Raw genomic sequence first — 25,921 nt, 5'->3', positions numbered from 1 at the left:
TGATCCTCATAATCATATAGAAAAAGAAAATCTTAGCAAAGGAAAATCTACTCAGGATAGTGAGTCAACTAAGACTGATTCTACTACCAATGCCTCTACAGAGTTAGATTTGCACCCATTAAATGTGCATAGACTAGAAAAGAGATTAGGTTATGATCCACAAGCTCATATGAGAGCTAAAGCAGAGATTATGGATTATGATGATTATTATGATCCAGGATCACTTAGGGATCAAATGAAAGAACAGTCAGGGTTAACTCATACATCTTCAGAGTCAGAGTCAGATTCGGATTATGAACCTTAGTGCTAATGATTTTTGTTTTTGTAATGATTATAAGATAAATATGAATGTATTTGTTACATTATATTTATGATATAATATTATTGTTGTAAGTTAAAATAGATAAAGATCATACGATAAATATTAATGTAATTGTTACATTATATTTATGATATAGTATTATTTATTTTAATTTCTTTTATGTATTTATACTATTTTATTATGTCTTGACTTATGATTTATGTTCTTTATCTTTGTATATGTAAATTGTTTGAATTGCAGATAAGCTTCAAAGGATAGGTGCATTGGACGATCTTCATGCTGAAGATTAACTAGAAATTATCAATGATGAAGATATGGAAGAAGGAGAGTTCATTACTTCAGAAACTGATAGAAAAAGGTTGCTTGATATACCTTATGACTTTGATCGCGTCTTTAATGAAGATGAAGTCATCTAAGTTGAACCAATAGCTGAAGTAGAACATCTCAATCTTAATCCAATCAGAGAAAGTCCAGATGAACCTAAGAATGCAGCAAGTTTGAGGTTTGTTGTATCTACAAACATTATTGATGAAGGACATGACAATATTTTTGAGTTATACTGGAATATTGATGCTACATGAGAGATTGATCTTAGAAGATTCAATATACCTCCGGTGTAGCAAGATCCTGAGTTCATTATTGATAGAAGGATTCCAGTGGTTGTAACTCGTGCTGGTTTTCATGTGGGTGGAAATTTAAAATCGTCAATGTTTTGGGAATTTATCTCAGACAAGGATGCACCCAAGTACTTCTCAGTGATACAAAGGTGGTTCTATGATCACAGAATCAAATTGTTTATTATCAAGAGAAAGGAGGGATGCCAGTACATGTCGATAAGTCAAAGACACTTCCACTCTCTCAGTGATTCTGACATGATAGATTTGGGAAGATGATGGTTCATTAATCTTCAGAGCAATGGACTTGCAGATTTCTACTGGAATAGATTCAGAGATGAAAGAATTAGAAATTTCAGTGATAGAGGTCTGAAGCCAGAAGAGAAGTTGATTAAACCAACACCTTTGAAGAAGATTAAAAATCAAGATGGCACATTTCGTTTTGAACAGCGAAGGATTAAATGTGTTAAAAAGGTTCCCGCTATCAGATGGGATCAAGATATGCTGACAATGATGACGTTTTGGCATATAGATATCAAGTCAGGTGAAGCACAGATGTTTGTTGATGATTCACAGGAACAAATGTTGCTACGCATGTATGATCCAATGTAGGTTGTCAACTTGTCAAGAGGTGATCAGAGAAGACTTTTGGATACACCTTGTTCAGCAGTGGAATTTTGGAGAGTTGAAGAAAGACGCTATCGCAACATTCTCGCACATTGCTTGCAAGAGATAATTCATGCGAATAGCACAAGACTTTTGTTCAATGGATAGCTTTGAAGTTCAAATTCAAAGGCTTTAAAGAGATCTAGTTGCAATCGTCAAGGGAGAGCCTGTAGATGCAGATTCGTTGTGACAATTGCAACATAGATTTGATTATCGTTTATGTTTTAAAAACTATGTTTGTAATTAATTAAACAAGAACTTGTGTTGATATTTAATGATTACAGTTGAACTTCAATATTATATCTGTTTATGTTTTGTTTTGTGTTTGTGTGTTATATATTGTTTTGCAGGTACAAGAACATAGAATCAAGGTTTATAAGTGTCGTAGAACACTTAAACGATGGTTGGATGTTATGTACGAGCCAAACGATGTAAAACAAAGAAGCAAAGGGTTGAACCTCGTGCTGACGTCATCAGCAAGTAGGACTGGCCTCGTGCTGACGTCAGCACAAGGCAGATCGATTAATTAATTTTTCGGGCTTAATCCTTCGATTAAGGCCTAAGCCCACACGATCCAATACATAACTTGTATAAATACAAGACCTAATCTACGGAATTAGGTTAATCGTGGGAATCGTTTGGTAAATCTTAGAAGATATTCACGAAATTACGAATTAAGGTTAATTGTTTCTTTGTGTGATCTCCTACACGAACCACAAGCCTTGTGCATCTCCTTGGGTTGGTTAATTGCTCATTAATCGACGGAAGGCAATAGCAATCTAGTTATCTTAAGAGGATTCCGCACTCTTGACATAATGAATCACGTCTTATTACGATCCAGGCAACAATAGGGTACCTTACACACGGGCTAGAGCAAAGGTGTATAAGGGCAATGAGTCTTGATTTCTTTCACCGTAAATGACCATATCCCTACCGTTAGGAGCTCTGAGGTGAACACTTTTATCGGTACAACAAATATTTGCCCTATGTTGGGCAAGCCAATCCAAACCTAAAATCACATCAAATTCTCCCAAACCCATCGGAATAAGATTAGCTTTGAAAATTTCAAAATTGATGGTTAAACTACAACCTAGATACACATTTTTAATCATGTAGGTTTGATTACCCGCTACCTCCACCAACAAAGGGGGTTCAAGAAAAGACAATTGTAAAGGAATGCCTTTAGTGAATCGAGTAGCAACAAAGGAACGATTTGCTCCGGAATCAAATAAAATCTTAGCGAGTGTGTCATGAACTAGAAAGGTACCTGACACGACATCGGTGGATTCTTTAGCTTGAGCTATCGAGATTTGGAACGATCTTCCCCTCAGATTCCCTACTTGTTTCGCCAACTTTCTTTCATTAGCCTTTCTTGCTTCGGCTTACCTTTCTTCCTCCGTCAACAAAGGGCAAGCACTCTTCATGTGTCCTTCGTTGAAGCATTTGAAACACACGGTAGGCTTGCTTGGAGAGAACTTACAATCTCGGCTAATGTGACCCGGTTGGCCACAATTGAAACATCCTTTCTTAGATGGTAATAAACAAACTCCGGAATGATGTTTCCCACAATTATTGCAAGTGGGAATGTTCTTCCTATTCGAACTACCCCCCGAACTACCACTAGACCGGAACTTCTTGTTTGGAGTGTTACTTTGTTCCGCCTTTCTCTTGGAGGTCTCATCATTCGGCATGCCTTGTTCAACCTCATGCCACCTAGCCACATCAACCAATTGAGTAAACGATTCGATTTGAAGTAACGTAATCTTCTCTCGAATGTTTTTGCGAAGTTTACGATAAAAATGCTCCTTTAATAACCGATCGTCTTTCAAATATTCCAGACAAAATTGAGCGTTGTCCAGAAATTGTACCTGAAACTCATTAATATTCAAAGTACCTTGCGAGTCATTCATGAACTCGCTTCTAAGCCTAGTCACGTCGGCTTCTGATCGAAACTCTTTAAAGAAGGCCATTTTGAAATCAGCCCATTCCATACCCATCGTTGCATCCTGACCTTTCTTAACAATCTCTTCATCCCACCATAGCTTTGCCCTATCACACAACAAGCTTGACCCATACAAGGTCTTATATTCCGGTGGAGTCTTTGTGATGCGAAAGGCTCCCTCAACCTCGTTTACCCACCTTGTTCTCACAATCGGGTCAGGATCACCATTGTATTTGGGTGGGTTGGAAATGGTGAAGCTCTTAAGATCATAAGGCTTCTCATTCTTAGGCTTTGGCCGTTCCTCAACGTCTTGTTTTTCCGGTACTTTTTCTTTTGGAAATCGTTTATCAAACTCTTCTTGTACCGCGGAGGCAACTTCTTCCCTTATCTTGATGGCGATAGTATCTCTCATTGCGCCCTCAAGGGTCTCGTTTAACTTTTTAACGATAAATGGAGAGAAATTCTCTAAAGCCTTCCCGATTTGCTCACTAATGTAATCATTACTTAGTTCCTCAATCGACACACTTTTGTTCTTGCCGTGACTCGATCCGTCTTCATCTTGAGATGAAGCCATACTACACAATCCGAGAATCTTATCAATAACATACTTCATTCACTAATTAGTCTCTAATACCCCCGAACCTTCATGTCCGATCATTTCCGTATCTAGTTAGTTTAATTTAAATCGTAATAGCTTATGATCGATAATAGGCCGGCTCTATTATTATCATAAACTATTTCATTTTAAATCAATCTTACGAAACACTTCAACTCTCAAACATGAATCATCCAAACCTAAGGTCGAAGTCAAATTTTTCTACGGTTCAAGTCTAGGCATCTTTGACTAAAAGATCAAAACCTAAATCCCTTGAACCATGGCTTTGATACCAAAAATGTGAGAACCCAAACCTTTTTAATCAAAATCGAATAATTTTTTTTTTGTACCCCACTACGGCGCAGTGAGGCAATACACACCCATTGCGGCGCAGTGGAAACCCACGGCCGAATTTGACCATAAGCCCACTGCGGCGCAGTGAGTCTGGATGACTCCGCACTGCGGCGCATTGGGACTACCTGCAGAAAAACTTTTTGTTCCAAAATCAACTTTCCTGCACCTTAACAAAAATGGTTTCAACCCAAAATGCCATTTCACTTCAAATACTTTCATAAACTAAACCAAACTTGTTCATGACATATAAGACACCATTACAAAAGACTTGCTATCTAAACAAACTTTACAAACACATTGTTCAAAAAGTGGGTCAATAACCCAACTTGGATAATTGTTCAAATCATTCATCAAATTTTATCAAAAGCTTATATATTCATCACAACCACCAAATTTCCAGAATTTTACCAAAATTAGATTAATCAAAAGCTTAAAAAAAGTTAAACAACTAAAACATAAGTAACGCTTAGTGAATACATACACATATAATCATAATCATGTCATTTCAACTTTGTGCATCAAGCACCATAAAAGCCTAGCAAGCTAGCCTTTTCATACAATTCAAACAACATACATTCATTTTCGACATGTCCATGGACAAGTTGGCGAGTAGGAATTTACCCACCTACTAGCTCTTGCAAACAAATTGACTAGTAAGAATTTACCCACCTACTAGTTCTAACAAACAACTATCGAATGGGTCAATAGGAATTTACGCACTTATGACCTCTAATAACAAGAACATGATTATATGCATATACACTCACCTCAAACTTGACTAGTTGACACAACAAGGCTACAAGATCAACAATTTATTCTTCAACACCTAAACAAGAATAATCACATATCATCTATGAGTTCCATGACTCAACAACTTACAAACATCTACATGCATTCAACAACTCTAAGATTATGGTGTTTGGCTACTAAACACTTTTCCAACAAACTCTAAATTTTCATGATAGAACTTTATTTCATGATTTCTAGCCAAACACCACCAAATATGAATTTCTTATTATGGAGGATTTTCCATTATCATCAACTCTTTAAATCAAACTAACAAATTCCCAATTCCAAATATTAGGGTTCTTCTTGAAAATCTCAATTAACAAAAACCCCCAAATTCTAAGGTTAAGGACCCTAAATTTCAATAACAAATAAAACTAGGGTTATAAAATCAATACCTTAAGAATGAGAGACAAAGAATTAGGGTTTTCAAATTGAAATTCTTCCCCTTTTTCTTCCTTATTATTTCGGTCACCACCACCTCCAAGAAAGCCCCAAACTTCAATTTCTTTTATAAATAGAGATGGTTATTGTTATTGTTCTAAGATCAAAATTCTTTAATTTGAGTTTCTATTGCATGGATTTGAAGAAGAATTGAAGGTTCAAGAAGGATTAGAGATGTAGTGGAGGAAAAGAGTTTGTGAATAAGAAATAAGTGGACTTGTGGCTGACTTATCTTCCTGATAGCCACGTCCCAAATCAATTTAGTGGATAAAACACCCGCTAGCCACTAAAGCTCCTACTAAATTAATCCCTTAACTCAAAACAAAATAATAGGAAATTAATTTAATGTCAAAACTACAAAAAGGGTTAATTTTCTATTACTTTAAAATACTGGGGTGTTACATATGTGTATTGTAACTTTGTTTTGTACAATCAAATTTGATTTTGTATAGGTTTGTTGATATAAAACCTATTTGTTTGTAACTGTATGTGTAAGATCACATCTGATTGAGGTTATAGAGATTTCTGTTTTTGTAACTGTATGGGTAAAATCATATTTGATTTTGTATATAGATTTTATAGATTTGTGTATTGTAACTTTGTTTATACAATCAAATTTGATTTTTTATTGAGGTTTTAGTTACTTGTGTTCTTATGCCTAGAATCATATTTGATTTTACTCTTACAGTGTGAAAATCCTATATATAATGAACTATTCAAAATCAAAAATGATTTTATGCATACATTGTGAAAAACCTATTCAATATCAACTATTCAAAATCAAAAATGATTTTACGTATATATTGGGAAAAATCTATACAAAATTATATATGATTTTTTATAACACATTGAGACAAAACCAAATGAGTTCCATACAAAGAAAATCATTTTGATTTTATCCATAGAGTGTCAAAACCCTATAAAAATTCGTATATGATTTTATTCATATATCTAGACAAAAAAAGTGAGTTCGGTATCATTAAACATATTCAAAATCATATATGATTTTGTATATGCTTCCGTACAAATAAACTTATTCAAAATCAAAATTGATTTTAAGCATACACCATGAAAAATTTATTCAAAATCATATACGATTCTACGTATAAATTTGAGACAAGGCAAATGAGTTCTATACAAATAAACCTATTTAAAATCAATTTTGATTTTACGAATACAGTGTGAAAAATTTTACAAAATCATATATGATTTTATGCATACACTATCAAGAAAATATACAAAATCATATATGATTTTCCGTAGCACATTGAGTCAAACCAAATGGCTTCCTTAAAAAAAAAAATTTATTCAAAATCATTTTTGATTTTACTCATAAAGTCTGAAACCTATTCAAAATTAAAAATGATTTTACGTATACATTGGGGAAAATCTATACAAAATCATAATATAACACATTGAGAGAAAACAAAATGATTTACGTACCAAGAAACACAATTAAAATAAAAAATGATTTTAATCATACAGTTTATAATACCCATACGAAATCATATTTGATTTTATTCATACATTTAGACAAAAGAAATGAGTTCGGTATCATTAAACATATTCAAAATCAAATTTGATGGAATTTCATTTGTTTGTGTAGATATATGGAATTTCACTAAACCTATTCAAAATCAAATCCGAGGGGAAAGTGTGATCACGAAAAAATCTTAATTTCTAAATCCTACCACTTCAAATCCGAGGGGAAAGTGTGATCACGAAAAAATCTTAGGGTTTGAAGTCAACGGCTAACCCTACCACTTCAAATCCTAAATTAAAGCTTAATTTCTAATCAAAAATGATTTTACATGTATAATGTTTAAAATCTATGCAAAATCATTTTTGATTTTATGCATACATTTTAGAAAAGTTGCATTCTAAAACCCTAAATGTTAAACCCTAAAATGCTAAAGGCTACAGTGGGGGACGGATGTATACGGTACGCTTAAGGGTTTAGGGTTTGAAGTCATAGGGTTAGCCTAATGGCTAACCCTACAACTTCAATGGCTAACCCTACAACTTCAAACCCTAAACCCTAAACTACCATGTAAAAACCCGGGAAAATCTATGCAAAATCATTTTTGATTTTATGCATACATTTTAGAAAAGTTGCAATTTAAAACCCTATATGCTAAACCCTAAAATGCTAAAGCCTACAGTAGGGGAACGGATGTATACGGTACGCCTAGGGTTTAGGGTTTAAAGTCGTACTTCAAACCCTAAACCCTAAGCTACCACGTAAAAACCCGAGAAAATGATTTTACGCATACATTGGGAAAACCTATACAAAATCAAATGAGTTTCATACAAAGTAAAACCATTCAAAATCAAAATTGATTTTAAGAATAGAGCGTGAAAAAGCTATACAAAATCATATATGATTTTGTTCAAGTTTGTACGTTTTAAGGTATAAGTGTCTTTTTAAGACTATTTGTGTAAAATCAAAATTAATTTCACATATTTAATGTTAAAAATCAAGGCAAAATCATTTTTGATTTTATGCATACATTTTAGAAAAGTTGTATTATAAAACCCTAAAATCTAAACCCTTGGGGGCTAAAAGCTAATCCGAGGGGGAAGTGTGTGTCTTTTTGTTTTTGTTTTTAATCATTTTTGTGTATATCATTTTTGTTGTTCTATTAGAAGATAAAAGAGGTCAAAAAAACTAAAATAACCTTCATTTAGGTAAAATATGAAATCAACTATTCAAAATAAAAAATGATTAGAAACCAAAATCAAAAATGATTTGACACATATATTTGGGAAAAACTCCATAGAGTGGGGGACGAATGTATACGGTACCCTTGGTTTAGGGTTTGAAGTCGTAGGGTTTGTTGTACGACTTCAAACCCTAAACCCTAAGCTACCATGTAAAAACCCAGAAAAATCTAAACTATAAAATGCTAAAGCTTACAGTGGGGGAACAAATGTATACGGTACGCTTAAGGGTTTAGGGTTTGAAAAGGCTAACCCTACAACTTTAAACCCTAAACCCTAAGCTACCATGTAAAAACTCGGGAAAGTCTATGCAAAATCATTTATGATTTTATGCATACATTTTAGAAAAGTTGCATTCTAAAATCCTAAATGCAAAACCCTAAAATGCTAAAGCCTACAGTGGGGGACGGATGTATACGGTACGCTTAAGGGTTTAGGGTTTGAAGTTGTAGGGTTAGCCGAGGGTTATCCGTTAGGCTAACGACTTCAAACCTTAAACGCTAAGCTACCATGTAAAAACCCGGGAAAATCTAAACCATAAAAAGCTAAAGCCTACAGTGGGGGAACGGATGTATACGGTAAGCTTAAGGGTTTTGTGTAGGTTTCTTTTTTTCTTTTTTTTGGATAAAGGAAAACATATTATAAATGCAATAAACATATACAAAGTAATGCCCCCATGGGCCCCCAGAATAAGATAAAGGGGACCCGTGGTGCAGGAAATGAACCAACTGAGTAACTGGACAGGTCCAAAAACTCAATAAATAATCAAACTAACAATCTAAACAATAAGAGTATAAAATAGTGCTAGTATAACTATCAGTGCTAGTCGTCCATTTTCATGAAACGATCAAAACCATCATCTGACTCAACATCTTCTTCAGCATACATATCATCATCATCCCCAGCAGCATGTGTAGCATGAAAATAAGGCTCAACCGAGGGAATACTAACATCATCAGTGTTAATCTGGCATAGTACATCATATGGGTTCCTAGTCTCAACAAGACCAGGTGGAGTAAGTATCTGGAACTGTATCTGTATGAACCTGGAGTGGTCTCTGTGGAACTAGATCAGTAGGAAACCTGACTGGAGTCGAAGAATCTGTAGTAGCAAGAGTGGGAGCAGCTGGGGCCTTACCCTTAGGGTCATTTGTCTTTTTAGGGACATAGATGACCTTGGGCTTGGGCATAGAGAAAAATGGGGCTTTCTTGGGCCTCCTCTTTCGTCTCTTGGGCTTTTGAAACCCATCCTGATCCTGGGCCTCTACTGGAGTAGTCTGCTGGGCCCTTGTTGGGCCAACCTTGGTCCCTGATGGACCTACCTGTGATGCTGGAACTGTCCTTGTTCTCACACTGCAATCATTAAATTTATGCCCGAAAATCTTACAATGTGAACACTTGGGAGGTAGCCAATGATACTCAAGTCTGAACCGTCTCTCAGAATCTAGAATCTCAGCCTCAACAAACATAGGAATATCTCTCAATGAGTCAACCTCAACCAAAACTCCAGAATACTGCCCTGCCTTTCTTATTTTCACACATTTCAGTAGTATATCTATCAACAGCAATAGGGACACCAATAGAGCTAACCAACTGACCGAGAATATCATAATTCCACATAATAGCTGGCAAATCATAAATGTTAACCCAGAGGGAAACCTTATTGAGAACTGGTTTATCAAACCAGATTTCAGGTTCCCATTTCCTTAGCATTATAGGAATGTCATTAAATAACCAAGGCCCATTCTCAAACACATGCAATTGACCCTGATCAGATTTGAACTTAAACAAAAAGAAATCCTGGTCATTCAATATCACATCCTCCAAACCAAACTTTTTTCATAATCGATTAGCATGAAGTTGCACAAAAGGAAAGGCAGGACGCTTACCAATGAAATGACCTACTACGGTGTTGTTCCAACATTCACTTTGTTGCATTAAGAGATCACGTGGAATAACAGCTCTAGAAATACCTGAATCAGTAAAAACCGGTGGGACGAACCGCAATTTACCTTTCTTGTTGATGTTAGCAGCATCCTGAAAAATAGAAGCATAGGTGCGCGGCTGCTGAACCTTAGGACTATCTGGGTGTCCACCAAGATCATTAGGAGAAACATCATGCAAAGGTGCCTCGTCTGTAGCAGGATGAATGTCATTTGCATGACATGCAGCCGGCTGAAAGTAAGCAGCATCAGGAGGGAACTTTGGCGGCTCAGGCGTAGGAGGTACAGTAGAATCATCCACATTTGCATGCAAACCATGCAAGAGTTGTTCTGAAGTCGAACGTAGGACGCCATCATACGAGTCATTCAAATCTCTACCATCATCAAAGCTTGTAGCGACATTTTTATCCCATGAATCAGCCACTTTTTCAATGGTGGCCGCAACTGAAGATATATCAAGATAGTCATTGGGTTTGTCGCTTTCAAGTGTAACTCCGAGATGTTTATCAACTTCATTCATAGGTGTAACCCGCGGCTGGGAGCAAGAATTCGAGCCCTCATGTATGTCAAGTGGGCCCTCACGGTTAGGAATGGTCGGGAACGAGGTGGTAGATGGTGGTTTAGTGGTGGGTGAATCAAAATTAGGGTTTTTGGGTAAGTGATCGATCAAAATTCTATTCAATTCAACAACTTGTTCTTTGGAGATTAATTTCTCACCATCATTCAACGAATTCAAACCTTCATTATTCATAAATTCATCAATTTTTTGAACATCTTCCGGTGATGGTGGCTCAACAGTGGTAAACGGTGGCTGGGCGACGGCGGTGGAAGAATTAATTAGGGTTTTGGCCGCCCTTCCCCTTTGATCGATCGATTGAGCAGTTTTGGGTGAATCCGGACCAGCCCCATCCATAATCGGACCACCACCAGTCGAAAGGTGACCAGCAGCGGCGAAGATGGGTGGCGACGAGGCGGTTGGGAGCGACGGTCGGCCGGAAAACGGCGGCGGCTGGGTGGCAGAATCATTGAGATCGGCGATCGGAGCATTTGAGGATGAATTAACTGATTTTGATGATGATCTTAGGTTGTATAACGATTGTACATAGTGTTTATTTGCTTCAAAATCTTGTATATATGATTGATTATGTTTTTTTAATTCTTCAAGAATTTCTTCATCACTTCGATCCTTTTTTCCTTTCTTTTTTCTTGATTTAGACATGATATGTTACATGGAATTGTGGATTGCCCCTACTAACTTTGTTTTGTCTAATTGTATGCATAAAATCAAATTTGATTTTGTATACCTTTTTCACACTGTATGCGTGAAATCAGTTTTGATTTTGAATAGGTTCTTTGTATGCAACTCATTTGTTTTGTGTCAATGTGAGCACAAAATCAAATATGATTTTGTATAGGTTTTTGAAACTATATGCGTAAAATCAAATTTGATTTTGTGTAGGTTTCTTTGTTTGGAACTCATTTGTTTTGTGTAAATGTATGCATAAAATCAAAGTTGAATTTGTATAGCTTTTTACACTGTATACCAAAAATCATTTTTGATTTTGAATAGATTTCTTTGTATGGAACTCATTTGTTTTGTCTCAATGTGTGCACAAAGTCAAATTTGATTTTGTATAAGTTTGACACCATATGCATAAAATCAAATTTGATTTTGAGTAGGTTTCTTAATATGGAACTCATTTGTTTTGTCTAAATTCTCTATACATAATCAACTTTGATTCTATACATAAAGCTGTAAAAACAGAAATCATTAAAAATATCAACACATAATGAAATTTGATTGTAGACATATAGTCACAAACACACTGGTAACTTTAAACTCAATACATAATCAAATTTGATTGTACAAACAAAGTTACAAAATCAAAATATCTAAAATCTCTATACATAATCAAATTTGATTCTAGACGTAAAGTTGCAAAAATAGAAAAATCGCTAAAATATCAACACATAATCAAATTTGATTATAGACATATAGTCACAAACACACATGTAACTAAAAACTCAATACATCATCAAATTTGATTGCACAAACAAAGTTACAAAACACAAATTTAACAAATTCAAATGTTAGAATAGATCTATGTACAATCGAGTATGATTAGCTGTACAATCAGTAAATACGTATATAATCAAATTTGATTTCATACATACACTTTGGTTTAGACATTTCATCAAACACTTTGTGGGCAAAACTTATTATAAAAATTTTAAACAACAACAACCAAGATATACAACTTCTTATCATATGAAAAAACAAAAATAAGAGAAAAAACTACAAATCATGGATAAAAATGGTTTGTTTATCCAATTTTTATATAAAAAACATAAACTACATAAAATATCACTCTAATAATATCTAAAACATAATCTTCCATTTGTTGTTATTGCTAGTGATTTGAGATGAAGATCCAAATTGTAGTGGTGCTGGTGGAGGCGGTCGGATATGGTGGTGGTGGTGGTGGTGGTCACCGTCCATGGAGGAGAAGAGGGGGAAAGAGAGAGAGACTGTGTGTGTGTGTGTGTTTTGATCAGGAGAAAAAAAGAAGAAGAGAATTGGAAGATAAGGTTCTTTATTTTGGTGTAAATTACGAAAATACCCCTCTGTGTTAATCTTAACCATTGATGGTAATGATCCAAGGACTAAGATTATGCCCTTGAGATTCATGAAAAATTAAAGATCAAACACCATATATATATATATAAGGTAAAATAAAACAAGTATTTAAAGTAAAAAACAAATAAAACAATAGGTTTATTTTCAATGAAAATCACCGTGTATCATGAAAATAATTGTGCATCAATTATTTCGTGAATCCTGGTGCATCAATTTAACCATTATCTAAGGTTCAAAATCTTATCTTATTTGTGTTAATATAATACTTGTTTTACAATCCTTCACATACAAATTTTTTAATATTTTTCTATTAATGAACAAATGTTTGGGTTCCCATGAATTTTATGGATTAAAAAAAATAATATGTGAGTGTTACACATAAAAGCTTATGTACCTAACAGCCTTATATTACCATCTATCTATTTATGTAGGTGAAAGATAATTCAAGGATGGGGTAGATTTGGGGACCAGGGCACTCCTCCCACCCGTCTGATCACTTCATCTTGATGGCTTAGAAAAAATCTATCAGATCACTACACCTTCCTCTTCCTCCTTCTTGTTTCTTCTCCGGCGAGACAACTACTGTAACCACCTCCTCCTCTTTTTTCTCTCTTCCTCGGTGAGACAACCACCGCCACCACAATCATCTCCGACCACCTCAGCCACCGCGCCGACATCGAAAACGGCAAGGGCTACGCCTGTATCGTATCGAACCGCCACCATCTTTTGGATCGTTGCCAATCAAATCCATACCCTTCCCATATGCATCCAGTGATAACCCCTTTAGAACGGATGAGGGCAACGCCCGTACCGTATCAACCGAAAAATGAAACTGATGATTGTCGGAGATGTCGCCGCCGCCGCCGGAGTTGAAGATGACCGGCGATGTTGCCGTAGATGATCAGTGGTTATTAAATCCGATGATGAAGACTCTTCCATGTGTCTTTTCTTTCCATCTCCAGATCTGACATTCGAGATTGATCTCCTTGTTTCCTTTTGATTGTTTGCTCCTAATTTAATCCACCCATATATATATATATATATTATCTCTAAATATATATAAAAAAGAGACCTTAATTCTAAAATGGAGAAGTTTGAATCGTTAGTTAAAACTCAACTTTTAATTAGAGTCATTGTATCAAAATGCGGATTTCATATACCTTTTATAACTTTTTAAATTTAAATATAATCATAAGTTATGGCAAATAATTGTCTACATTTTATAATTACAAAAATTAATTAATTTAATGATATAATTATGGAAAATAACTCTTATAATTTATATTATTATTTTTTAAAGCACGTTTTCAATTCTTTTTATTGGTTATAGTTATAATTGTTATAAGTATTAGTTTATATCACCATTTTTCAACATCTTATATTTATGTTTGTTAAACTAATAAAATAATATAAATATAAAATAAAGTAAATAATATATGTTTAATTTATTCAATATCATGAAACATTGGTATTTTATCAAGGTCCAGACCAAGGTTGCGACAAAACTTAGTTGCTTTAAAGAACTTATCAAAAACAAGCAAAACGGGACAAATGAGGACTAGTCCTTGGCTAGGCAGAGATACTACGAAGCTAAGAAAGAAGCAAAGAAGATTGTAGCTATATCAAAACAAAGAGCGTACGAAGAACTGTATAAGAAACTATACTCTAAGGAAGGCAAAAACGATATATTCAGAATTGCTAAAACAAGGGAGAGAAAACGTAGGGATTTAGGAGACGTCATCTATATTAAGGATGAAAGCGGACAGAGCATTGTGAAGGTGGAAGACATTAGGAAAGGATGGGAAGAGGACTCCGCCAACCTGTTTAATAGGAGAGAGTCGGGGCGAAGTCAAAGAGGAATCGATCACAGTACTCACTTAGACATATGCTGCTACGACGATGATATTCCAAGGATCAGCCAAGAGGAAGTAAGGCTCGCCCTAAAGAAGATGGGGAGAAACAAAGCAACAGGTCCAGACCGAATTCCAATCGAGGCATGGAGATGCTTGGGAGATGTGGGGATAAGCTTGCTGACAAGCCTTTTCAACAAGATTTGGATAAGTGCAAAAATGCCAGAAGAATGGAGACTTAGCGAGGTCATACCTATCTATGAGAAAAAGGGGGACGTGCAGAGTTGTAGCAACTATAGGGGCATTAAACTCCTAAGTCATACCATGAAGCTATGGGAGAGAGTGATAGAGATGAGGCTTATAAGGGTTAAAAGGGTGGCAGAGAACCAATTTAGTTTTATGGCAGGTAGGTCGACGATGGAGGCTATTCACATCACCAGAAGCCTTATGGCAAAGTATAGGGAAAGACAAAATGCGCTACACTGTGCCTTCCTAGATTTGGAAAAGGCATACGATAATACCACGACAGCTGATTTGGAGGACGCTACAAGCGAAAGGGGTTACCGGGACATACATTAGGGTTATTAGGGATATGTACGATAGGGTGAGGACCAGTGTTCGAACCCTTGTGGGGAACACAGAACTTTTCTCGGTAGATATGGGCCTACACCAGGGTTCGGCGCTTAGCCCATACCTTTTTACGTTGATCTTAGACGAACTGTCCAGGGGCCTATAGGAGGAACTACCGTGATGTATGACTTTTGCCGATGACATTGCGCTGATAGCGAGATTGACGGAGGAACTAAACCAGAGGCTAGAGAAATGGAGAGAAGCCCATGAAGACCATGGTTTGTGCGTGAGCCGAGAGAAGACAGAATACCTTAGATGTGACTTCGATAACCAAGAGATAAGACAAAATCGGGACGAGGTTATTAGCATTGGGGGCCGCATATTGCGTCTGAAGGAGTCTTTTACATACCTGGGATCGGTGATACACAAATCGGGGGGGATAGACGAAGACGTGACACATTGAATCCAAGCCGGATGGATGAAGTGGAGAGCAGCTACTGGAGTCATGTGCGACAAGAGGATCCCGCTAAAGCTGAAAGGGAAGTTTTATAGAGTGGCTATGCTATACGGGTCAGAATGTTGGGCGATGACGAAAGCCCAAGCGGCTCGAGTAGAGGTGGCTGAGATGAGCATGTTAAGGTGGACTTGCGGGAAGACCTTAGCAGACAGGATCCCGACGGGAGTTTTTAGAGCAGAACTTGAAGTAGGGACCATCATTAACAAGCTAAGGGAAGAACGCTTGAGATGGTTTGGCCATGTTAGGAGAAGGGATGAAACTGCACCACTAAGGAGAGCGGAGTCTATTCACGTGGACGGCATACGAAGAAGGGGACGACCAAAGATGAGGTGGGAGGATCGATTAGCGAAGGACCTAATAGAACTTGGCTTGTCGGAGGACATGACGTCGGATAGGACGGCATGGAGAACTAGGATTAGAGTAGAATATTAGGTTAGGGTAGGATTTTTGGGCTACCTTGATAGTCATCTATTAGAAATACAAAATAGTGCTTAGTTGTAATAAAATATAATGTATTTTTGTGTAATAGTTGTAAGGTTGAAGGGGAGCTTTTGTAAGTTTGATTAGAGTATAAATACCACTCAATCCTTCTTTCCTTATAACAATTGTAACAATAACAACACTTTTCACGAATTGAATGAAATCAGATCATTCCACACACACACCTTTCTTTCTCAAGAACACACACTAACACACACATCCCACCATTGTTGATCACTTAACTTCCGCATCAAAACACGAATATATTGTAATTTTACATTTGCTATCAGAGCAAAACAACAATTTCTTGAAGATCCAGAACAAATTTCACACATATTGGTGTAAACTTTGTTCAAATTTTATCATTCGTGTTCTAGACAAAACCGTCTCTGTTCTTCACCAATTCACCATAAATTTTCACTCAATTTTCCTGTTTTTGTTCAGAAATCCATTATAAATCACCTCTGAAAACATCCTGTTAAATTTCAGAATCCAATTCAAAGTTTTTAGTATAATCCGAAATTTGTGGAAAGTTGACTAGATTTTGATTTTTGAGTTTGAGTTGATTTGAGCTATGAATTTGTTGCTAGGGTTGTGCGCAATTAAGTTCTGAGCTTTTTTGTTTTTGAATCAAGTTCTAACTCTCAAAATTGAGTGAGAAAAGAGCAAATTAGTGTTCTACACGACTATTTTGTCGTTTCTAGTGTTCTTGAAGAAAGTACCTTGAAACGATCTTTCAATAGACCGTTTTACTTAATTGTCTCTAAGACGATCTCCCAAGATCGTCCTAGTGGTTTCCTTGCTTTTGGTGTTAAGACGATCTTACCAAGATCGTCCTAGCAGTCTGGTTCTGTGTGAACTGTGTGTTGTGGTTTAATCATTTGAAGTTGTTGTGATTGGGAATCACACACTTCCTTGGGTAACTAATCTCTTTGAGGTTTTGCTCAACAATTCTGAAAAATCATACCATTATTCTGTCCAAATTTACTAAATTTTCATACTTAGAAAATTTTTTCTCAAATTGTTCTAAGACGATCTTTCCCAAGACCGTCTTATCTTCTCTTAATAAATTTTTCTAAGAAGATCTTCCTCAAGACCGTCTTACCTTCCTTTTTCCATACTTGGAATTTTTTCATGTCATTTATCAAGACGATCTTCTCCTAGACTGTCTTACCTTTTCTTCTTTGATACGATCTTCTCAAGATCGTTTTGTCTTCCAATATTCTAAACCAATTTCAAATGCTTGTTCATTCATTTCAATGACAACAACCAACATTGATCCAATGATGTCAATCATCAGACCCCCAATTCTTCAAAAAAATTCTTTTGTCAAATGGCAAAATGAATTCTTGGATTTTCTTGATACAAAATCAAATGGTGTCTTCATTAGAGAATCAATTCTTGAAGGTCCAATTCAGTTCAAACATCCCAATGGAGTTCTTCTTCCAACTGAGCAACTGACTGAAGTTCAAAGAGCAAGAATTCAAGCTGACAAGCAAGCTAAATCCTATATCTATCAATCTCTTCCTGATGAGATTTTCTCTGCTGTTAATCATGATCAAAATGCCAAAGAGATATGGGATGGTTTACCAAAGTTTGCTGACTCTGAAGATTTCAAATGCTTGATGACTTCAACAACCAGTTCTCCACAAACTACTTCACAAACAACAACAAGTGTGGTAGACTTTATCTCCAAAGATGCTTTCTTGTCTGTCCAAACAACTGCTGATACTTTGACAAAGCAAAACCTTACTTTGAAAAACAATTTGAAAATGGCTAAACAAGAGTTTAATAAAATCAATGAAAATTTTTCAGAACTCTCAATAGCTCATGAAGCTCTCAAAGTGAATTATGATTCTTTAAAATAAATGCATTTGTCAAATAACAGTTCTCAAGTTGTTTCTCCCAATGCTCAGTTGACTAACAAATGTCAAGACCTTGAAGAGACTGTCCATTCACTCAAGCAGACCATTGAGACCTTAAAGCTTGATAAAACCAATGAGTGGATAAGAACAAATGCAAGACAAGCTGATGTTGAGTTTCTCACCAATAAAATGAAAGATTTTAGACCCAACTGTGAAAAACATGAAAGACAGATTTCTGATCTAAACAGTACTTGTTTTCTCAAAGGAGTTGAAATTGAAACTCTTCAAAAATAGGTTGAGGAGTTGAAAGCAAATGTTTTGTTCTATCAAGAAAAAATCTATAAAATCGAACAAAATCCTCTTCTAAATTTCATTGCTTATTATAAGAAGTCAAAGATTGATAGATCAGAACTTCTTCTTGGTTTGGGTTATAAGAACCCAGCACACTTGGAAAAAATCCAAAAAGAAGACCTTGGTCCACTTTATGATGAAAAATGTCTTAGACTTGGCATGATTCAAGAATTCATCAGACCATCTGAGGATGACTTTGAGTTAGATGATGTTGAAAGACCAAAACCAATTCAGGTTGATTATGTTGCTATTAATGATACATACAAGAAAACTCATAAAAGATCCATCTATGAGTTAAAAGAAATAGACAGCATTTCAATTCCTGAAAATAACTCTCAAAAAGTTTGTTTAAAACCAGTTTCACATAGAGCTTATATTCCAACTACCATATTGGAAAAAGAAATTGAAGGTTTAAGACAAAAGATTGAGTCTCAGCAAAAAGTCATTGAGCATCTGAAAAGTCAAGATCATTCTCCAAAGGTAAGTGAGACCACCCCTACCCAAAGTTTGCATGATCTAACTTTTGTTGATTACTCCACACCATCCAATGGGTGTGAGAATTCAAACAAAGATGTGCAGGGTGATAACATCTCTCCTCAAGAGATTCATGATATGTCCACTTCAATGCTATCATCATTCTTCCAAATTGAAGAGAAAGTTCAAGCTTTGAAAGCTAAACATCTTGCCTCTGTCAAGAAGATACTTTCTTTTGATATCCCTGTGACTACCCCTGTTGACAAAAATAAAGTGAACTTAAAGCACAAGATTGAGACTCCTAAAGATCTTAAGGCTAAAGGAAAAGCATTAATTGAAAAGTTGACAAACAAAACTGTTTTCAAACTAGAAGTTCAAATAAAAGTTCTAGATTTTACTGTTGAAGAACTTGATAAGTTTTTCGAAACTGATCATGTTTTTGCACCGGAAGTTGAAAAAGAACTTGAAAAACTGTCACCCAAAAAGCCTAAGGTTGCACCAAAGAAGGAATCTCAATCGAAGATTGCTCCAACTTCATTTTATTGACTCAAAGGTCAGCATGCACCAGTTGTCAAAGGTAAAAAGCCTATTCCTACTACCCCAAAGATCAAGGTTGATACTTCATCTGTTTCTAGAAACTCTGCTCCTAAAGCTACCTCTCAATCTAGTTCTTTACCTAAGGTATCTAAGACTAACAAAGTTTTACTAATCAAAGATACATCCAATGGTAAAACTAGATATAGAGATCAGTATGGTTGGTTCACTGTTGGAACCCCAAAGAAATAGAACATCAAATCTACCAAGAAAACCAACAATCAAAATGTGTTTTTAACTTCTCAAACTAATTCTAAGAATTTATTTGTTACTGGAGAGAAAAGCTTAGCTAGTAACCATAAGTGGATTCCTAAATCATCATTGATAAAATCTACTAGCTATGCTAAAACACAAGTGTCCACTAAATCACCGGTTAGAAGAAGTTGGATAGCTAATGATTACAAGAATAAAGTTCCTAAAAGGAAATTTGATTCAAATTTGAGTAATTTAGCTAAACCATGGTTTGTAAAAAATTCTAAATCTTCTACTGTGATTTCTAAACCATTGATTGTTGATATTAATGGGATTCTGATGAATTTTAAGAATAAACTTCTTGTTCGGAAACTCCATTTGTATACCTTGAATGTTTCCTCTAACCCAAAAGGACCCATTCAAAAGTGGGTACCAAAACAAACTTTGTAATAACACAATTTCTACTATGGATTCGACCTCAACAATTTCGGTTCAAGTGTGTGTGTTCTTGGTGTGTTTAGTGTGCGTTTTCTAGAGAGAGAGAGAGACGATCTGATTTGTTGTATGTGTAAAAATGGATAAAAGGCTTATTGAGGTGTTGTTATGATTTCTAATGTATTGAGGGTATTTATACTCTAATATTACAAATATCCTTATTGTCATATCTAATCCCTCAACATTAGAAATCATTTCACCATGTCTAAACAACAATTAAGTCCACTAACTTAAATTGCAATTTATCACTATTTTTGGATTTCTAACATTCTCCCCCTTAGTAATATATTGTAATGAATGAAGTACGTGTTATTTTGTCTTGTAGGAATTAATGTTGATGAGCCCGATGGTGAAAACAATTGGTGTGATGAAACAAGTCTTCAAAGCTTTCTCATTGTCTTTGGAGAACTTGAATTTATCTTGGTCTTGGACTTCTTGTAGTTAAAACATGATGAAATTCTCAAGGTTCTGTTTGAACAGATAATAAAATGAATGAGTCTAGAATCTTTGAAAATTGTTGAACCGTGAATCAGAGTTGTCATTTGAAGTGCGGAAGGTATAAATTTGGCTTTGGTTCTTCAATCTTCGATTCTTGAATGAAAATTTGTTTCCTTGGAATGAAGTATCAAAAACTTAAACTCTCCCCCTTGATATATGCCTTGAATCTTTTTGATCAAGTATTTATTATATGACTTTGAAGATCTTGAATGAAATGTGTTGATGAAGACTCTTTTGAAGTTTTACTTCTTTGTCTTGAATCTTCGAATCAATCTTTTCAACTTTTGTAGCTTTGATCTTTGTCATTTTGACTTAAATACTTTGGAGAGTAAACTTTTGAACAAAACTTTGAATTAATCATGCTCCCCCTTAATTCATGAGTGTAAGCATTTTGGAGCATCTTTGAACAATATCCTTATTTTCAATATATTTCGGCGGCAAAATTCACTTCTTTTTCGATCACAATTACATTTCATTTCATTCCACCTTTACTGAATCTTTTTTTTTCTAAATCAATCATAATCTTTTTCTCCCCCTCATAATGACAAAGTTGGGGACCAATGTCATTATGCAAACATTGATTGATAAAATGCGGAAAGAAACCTCTTGCATGGTGGTTTTGTGTTTGTGAGATAAGAAATGAAAGACCGGATAAGGATGATCCGTTAACATGTTCAAAAATCAAAAGGATTAATGAAATGACCGAAAGAAATGTATGACATTTTTCGGATTTCCTATGTATCATTGAATTATGCACAAAACAATTTTCTAACATAGTTGGGTCTTGTAGCTTTTCAACTACGAGATTGCTTCAAAGAATAGAAATCATGGTCAGTGTCACCTAAGGCGTTCGATAACCACAATCTAGTATCCTTAAAGACATGTTAGGAAACATCCAAGGTCACTATTAGACTTCTCGTTTACTCAAAAATTACAAAAATGTAATTATGAGACCTACTTTCAATGTTAGAAAATATGTTAGCATTGGTAGGATTTCCATTTGATCATCGTGGAATATCAATTAAGATATCACTACAAATGTTCCGGCTATATCACATAGATATGCAATAATATGATAAAGATATGACTCAAATGTGTCTTAAGAAAAATGTATAATGATCAAAATAATGATCAATCAAGATAGCTCTAGACACAAAGTGATCAAATGAAGTCGGGGACTGGAGCAGAATGTCTCCCTTTTTCAATATCAACATCTTCCAAATGAAGAGTCAATAGAGATGTGAAAAATCTCCGTGAAAAATGAAACAAGTATTTGTTAAGAAACACTTGAGTGGTTAGGGAAAGATGTGCATCGCTTCATTGGGTCCATGAAGTCTTAATCAAGATATCAACAAATGACATCCGATATAAATGTGTTTTACTCGGCGATTTTGAGAAAGTTTAGGGAAGGGTGTCAATTGTTATAACCCTTTTCTCACATCATATCACCATAACCTCTCACTTTTCGACTTTACTCCCTCCATCCTAGTTGCACGATACCATCATCACTCAAGATACCCTTACAAAGAAGTAGCGACTTCGGGGTTAGAACTCATCGGCGATGATGAAGTTCATGGAGTGAATGAATCGCTTAAGTGCAAACTAAACACCGAACTTCAAATGATGAAAAGTTATTTGAAAATCATCAAATGTGTGTATGAAAATGATTTGTAAACACATTTGAAGTTTTGAATGTTTTGAAATCACAAACTCCCCCTTAATCTATGCAAAGGTAGATGTTAAAAGTTTTCATAGAAAGGTAGAGCAAAAATTGGTTTTTGTGAAGTCAGAAAAAATAAAATCTTTGTTGTGATATATACATGAAAAAAAATTTGAGAGTCTAAAAGTGAACAAGATTTTAAGAAACACAAATTTTTGCATCAACAACAATGTTCATAGTAAGAATACTAGGGAGTACACAAAGGCGTTCAATCCTTCGCATCTTACATCAACAAGTTGGATGAAAAATAAAACATTTAAGCACAAATTTGACTCAATCAATTGTTCAAGATGAGACAACTTAGGAGTACACAAAGGCGTTCAATCCTTTGCTTCTCATATCAACAATTGAGAGTAAAAGAATCTTTTGGCGGGAAAAATTCTTTTTGGAAATAAATAAAATCTTTGAAGTACGGGTTGCATACAGAGTATATGCAAGCCATTATGAAATAAATAAAACTTTAAGACCGGGTTACATACATAGTATATGTAAACCACTATGAAATAAATAATACTTTAAGACCGAGTTACATATATAGTATATGTAAACCACTATGAAATAAATAAAACTTTAAGACCGGGTTACATATATAGTATATGTAAACCACTATGAAATAAATAAAACTTTAAGACCGGGTTACATACAGAATATATGTAAGCCATTATGAAATAAATAAAACTTTAAGACTGGGTTACACACAGAATATATGTAAGACATTATGATAAAAAAAAAGAATTAAGAAAATCTTTTTGTTATTTTTCAAAATTTTATATTTTTGTATTTGATTTTTGTCTTTTCAAATTTTGTATTTTGTTTTTCAAGAATGTATCAAGAACAAAATAAGTTAAGGTTCAAGATTTAACATGCCAAGCTTAGAGATAAGAAAGTTAAACCTTTTCTCATCCAGTAGTTTAGTGAACAAATCTGCAAGCTGATAGTCAGTTCCCACAAAGTAAAGCTCGATGTCACCTTTCTCAATATGATCTTTGAAAAAATGATATCTCACATCAATATGCTTTGATCGAGAGTGGTTTACTGAGTTGACTGCAATAGCAATAGCACTTTGAGAGTCACAATAGATGGGAATACGATCATATTTCAGACCATAATCAGTAAGTTGAGTCTTCATCCATAACACTTGAGCACAACAACTAGCCGCAACCACATATTCAGCTTCAACTGTTGATAGTGACACACAATTTTTTTTCTTGGAAGACCAACTAACAATTTTATCACCCAAAAATTCTAAAGTACCAGAAGTGCTCTTGCGTCAAGCTTACAACCTGCATGATCTGCATCTGAATAGACAGGTAAGTTGAATCCAGTATCCCTTGGATACCAGAGACCTAAATTGGGTGTACCCTTCAGATAACGAAATATTCGTTTCACAGCTTGAAAATGTAAATCAGTTGGAGCAGCTTGATACCTATCACACATTCATGTTGCAAACATTATATCTGGGCGGAATGCTGTAAGATACAAGAATGAACCAATCATACTTCTATATCTCTTTTGGTCAAATGGTTTCCCATTTTTATCAGCATTAATACTTGTACGAGCAGCCATTGGAGTTGAAATTGAAGAAAAAGTAGTCATATCAAACTTTTTCAACATGTCATGAATATACTTACCTTGTGATATGAAAATACCATTTGGTAGTTGTTTGATTTGAAGACCCAAAAAGTAGTTCATTTCCCCAATCATGCTCATTTCAAAATGATTAACCATTAGAGATGAAAAGTTTCGACAAAATGTTTGACTGGTTGACCCAAAGATAATGTCATCAACATATATTTGGACAAGAAGAACATGCTTACCTTGTTTGCGGATTAATAGGGTAGGGTCAATTGTGCCTTTGGTAAAGCCACCTCTAATCAAGAAAGTAGATAAGGAATCATACCATGCTCGGGGTGCTTGCTTAAGACCGTAGAGAGCCTTGTCTAACCTGTAGACATGGTTTGGTCTTTTGGGATCCACAAAACCTTCTGGTTGTTCAACGTAAACTTCTTCTTTGAGATCATCATTCAAGAAAGCTGTCTTCACATCTATTTGAAACACAGTGAAGTTTCTGAATGCAGCATAAGCTAAGAAGATCCGAATGGCTTCCATTCTTGCAACTGGAGCAAAAGTTTCGTCGAAATCAACACCAGGTTGTTGGCAATAATCCTTTGCAATTAATCTTGCTTTGTTCCTTACTACCACTCCATTCTCATCCTTCTTGTTCTTAAAAATCCACTTTGTGCCAATAGGTTCATTTTTCCTTGGATTTGGAACTAATCTCCATACTTTCAGTCTTTCAAACTGAGCGAGTTCGTCTTGCATAGCTTTAACCCATTCTGGATCTCGAAGAGCTTCAGAAACAGTTTTGGGTTCAATGTTGCTAAGAGAAAGTGCAACAAGACACTCATTCACTAAAGTACGAGTAGTTACTCCGGCTTGTGGATCTCCAATAATGTTATCAATAGGATGATCTTTTCGCATGCGTGACCATTTGCGATCATGAGGAAGAGGATCTTGTTGATTGATATTAACATCATCATCATTAAAACCAGAGTTTTGCTGAGAGATGGAATCATAGCTTGGTAGAACAGCTTCCTCGTAGGATGGATGATCGAAGTCAAAAGGCACATATACATTTGGAGTGTTTATCGGATTGGTAGTCTGAGTAAATTGAGTAGGTTGTTCTTAAACATTCACTGGAGAGGAATTATCAGGAGAGGATTGAGAAGAAGAATCATTAGAAGAGGATGAAGAACTACTACTTGAAGAAGTAGCAACTTGCTCAGCAGAACTTGATGATGATTCATGAAGGTTGTCAGGAACTGGATCATTATTCGGAATTGGTTCAATGATGACTTGAGGTTCCTCTTCATGAATCGGTTTTGAATTGTAGAATTCTTCAAAAAGAATGTCTAACTCATCACTCGTTGGAGCTGGAAACTTCTTGAATTTGGATGCTAAAGAAGAAGTCCTTGATGAAGTACTTGAATCACTTGGACCATAACTTGTTGGTAGCAAACTTTCTTGCTCGAAAATCATGCCCGACATCTCATCAAACCAAACATTCATTGTTTCTTGAATCGTATTTGTTCGGCGATTGTAGATTCGATAGGCAATTGATGTCTTGGAATAACCAACAAAGTAACCTTCATCACCTTTTTTCTCGAACTTTCCAAGATTCTCCCGATCATTCAAAGTATAACAAACACACCCAAAGATATGAAAATAGTTGATGTTCGGTTTCCGTTTGTTAACAACCTCATAAGGAGTCTTCTCAAAACGCTGATTAAC

The 25,921-nt window shown here is 35.4% G+C and overlaps 1 protein-coding gene across 1 annotated transcript; it reads right to left on the bottom strand.

Moving 5' to 3' along the window:
- Window positions 1-2,984: 2,984 nt before the first annotated feature.
- LOC122587829 lies at window positions 2,985-4,118 on the bottom strand. The gene has a single exon (XM_043759993.1). The coding sequence runs from the start codon at window positions 4,116-4,118 to the stop codon at window positions 2,985-2,987; it is 1,134 nt and encodes a 377-aa protein (XP_043615928.1).
- Window positions 4,119-25,921: the final 21,803 nt, after the last annotated feature.

The sequence above is a fragment of the Erigeron canadensis genome, chromosome 2 (genome assembly GCF_010389155.1).
Source record: "Erigeron canadensis isolate Cc75 chromosome 2, C_canadensis_v1, whole genome shotgun sequence".
Classification (NCBI taxonomy): Eukaryota; Viridiplantae; Streptophyta; class Magnoliopsida; order Asterales; family Asteraceae; genus Erigeron; species Erigeron canadensis.
Note: the sequence above shows the minus strand (reverse complement) of the source record. Positions and strands in the feature narration are given on the sequence as shown.

Coding starts and splice junctions, on each gene's coding strand:
- LOC122587829 (XM_043759993.1), bottom strand. CDS start 4,118: ATGGCTTCATCTCAAGATGAAGACGGATCGAGTCACGGCAAGAACAAA.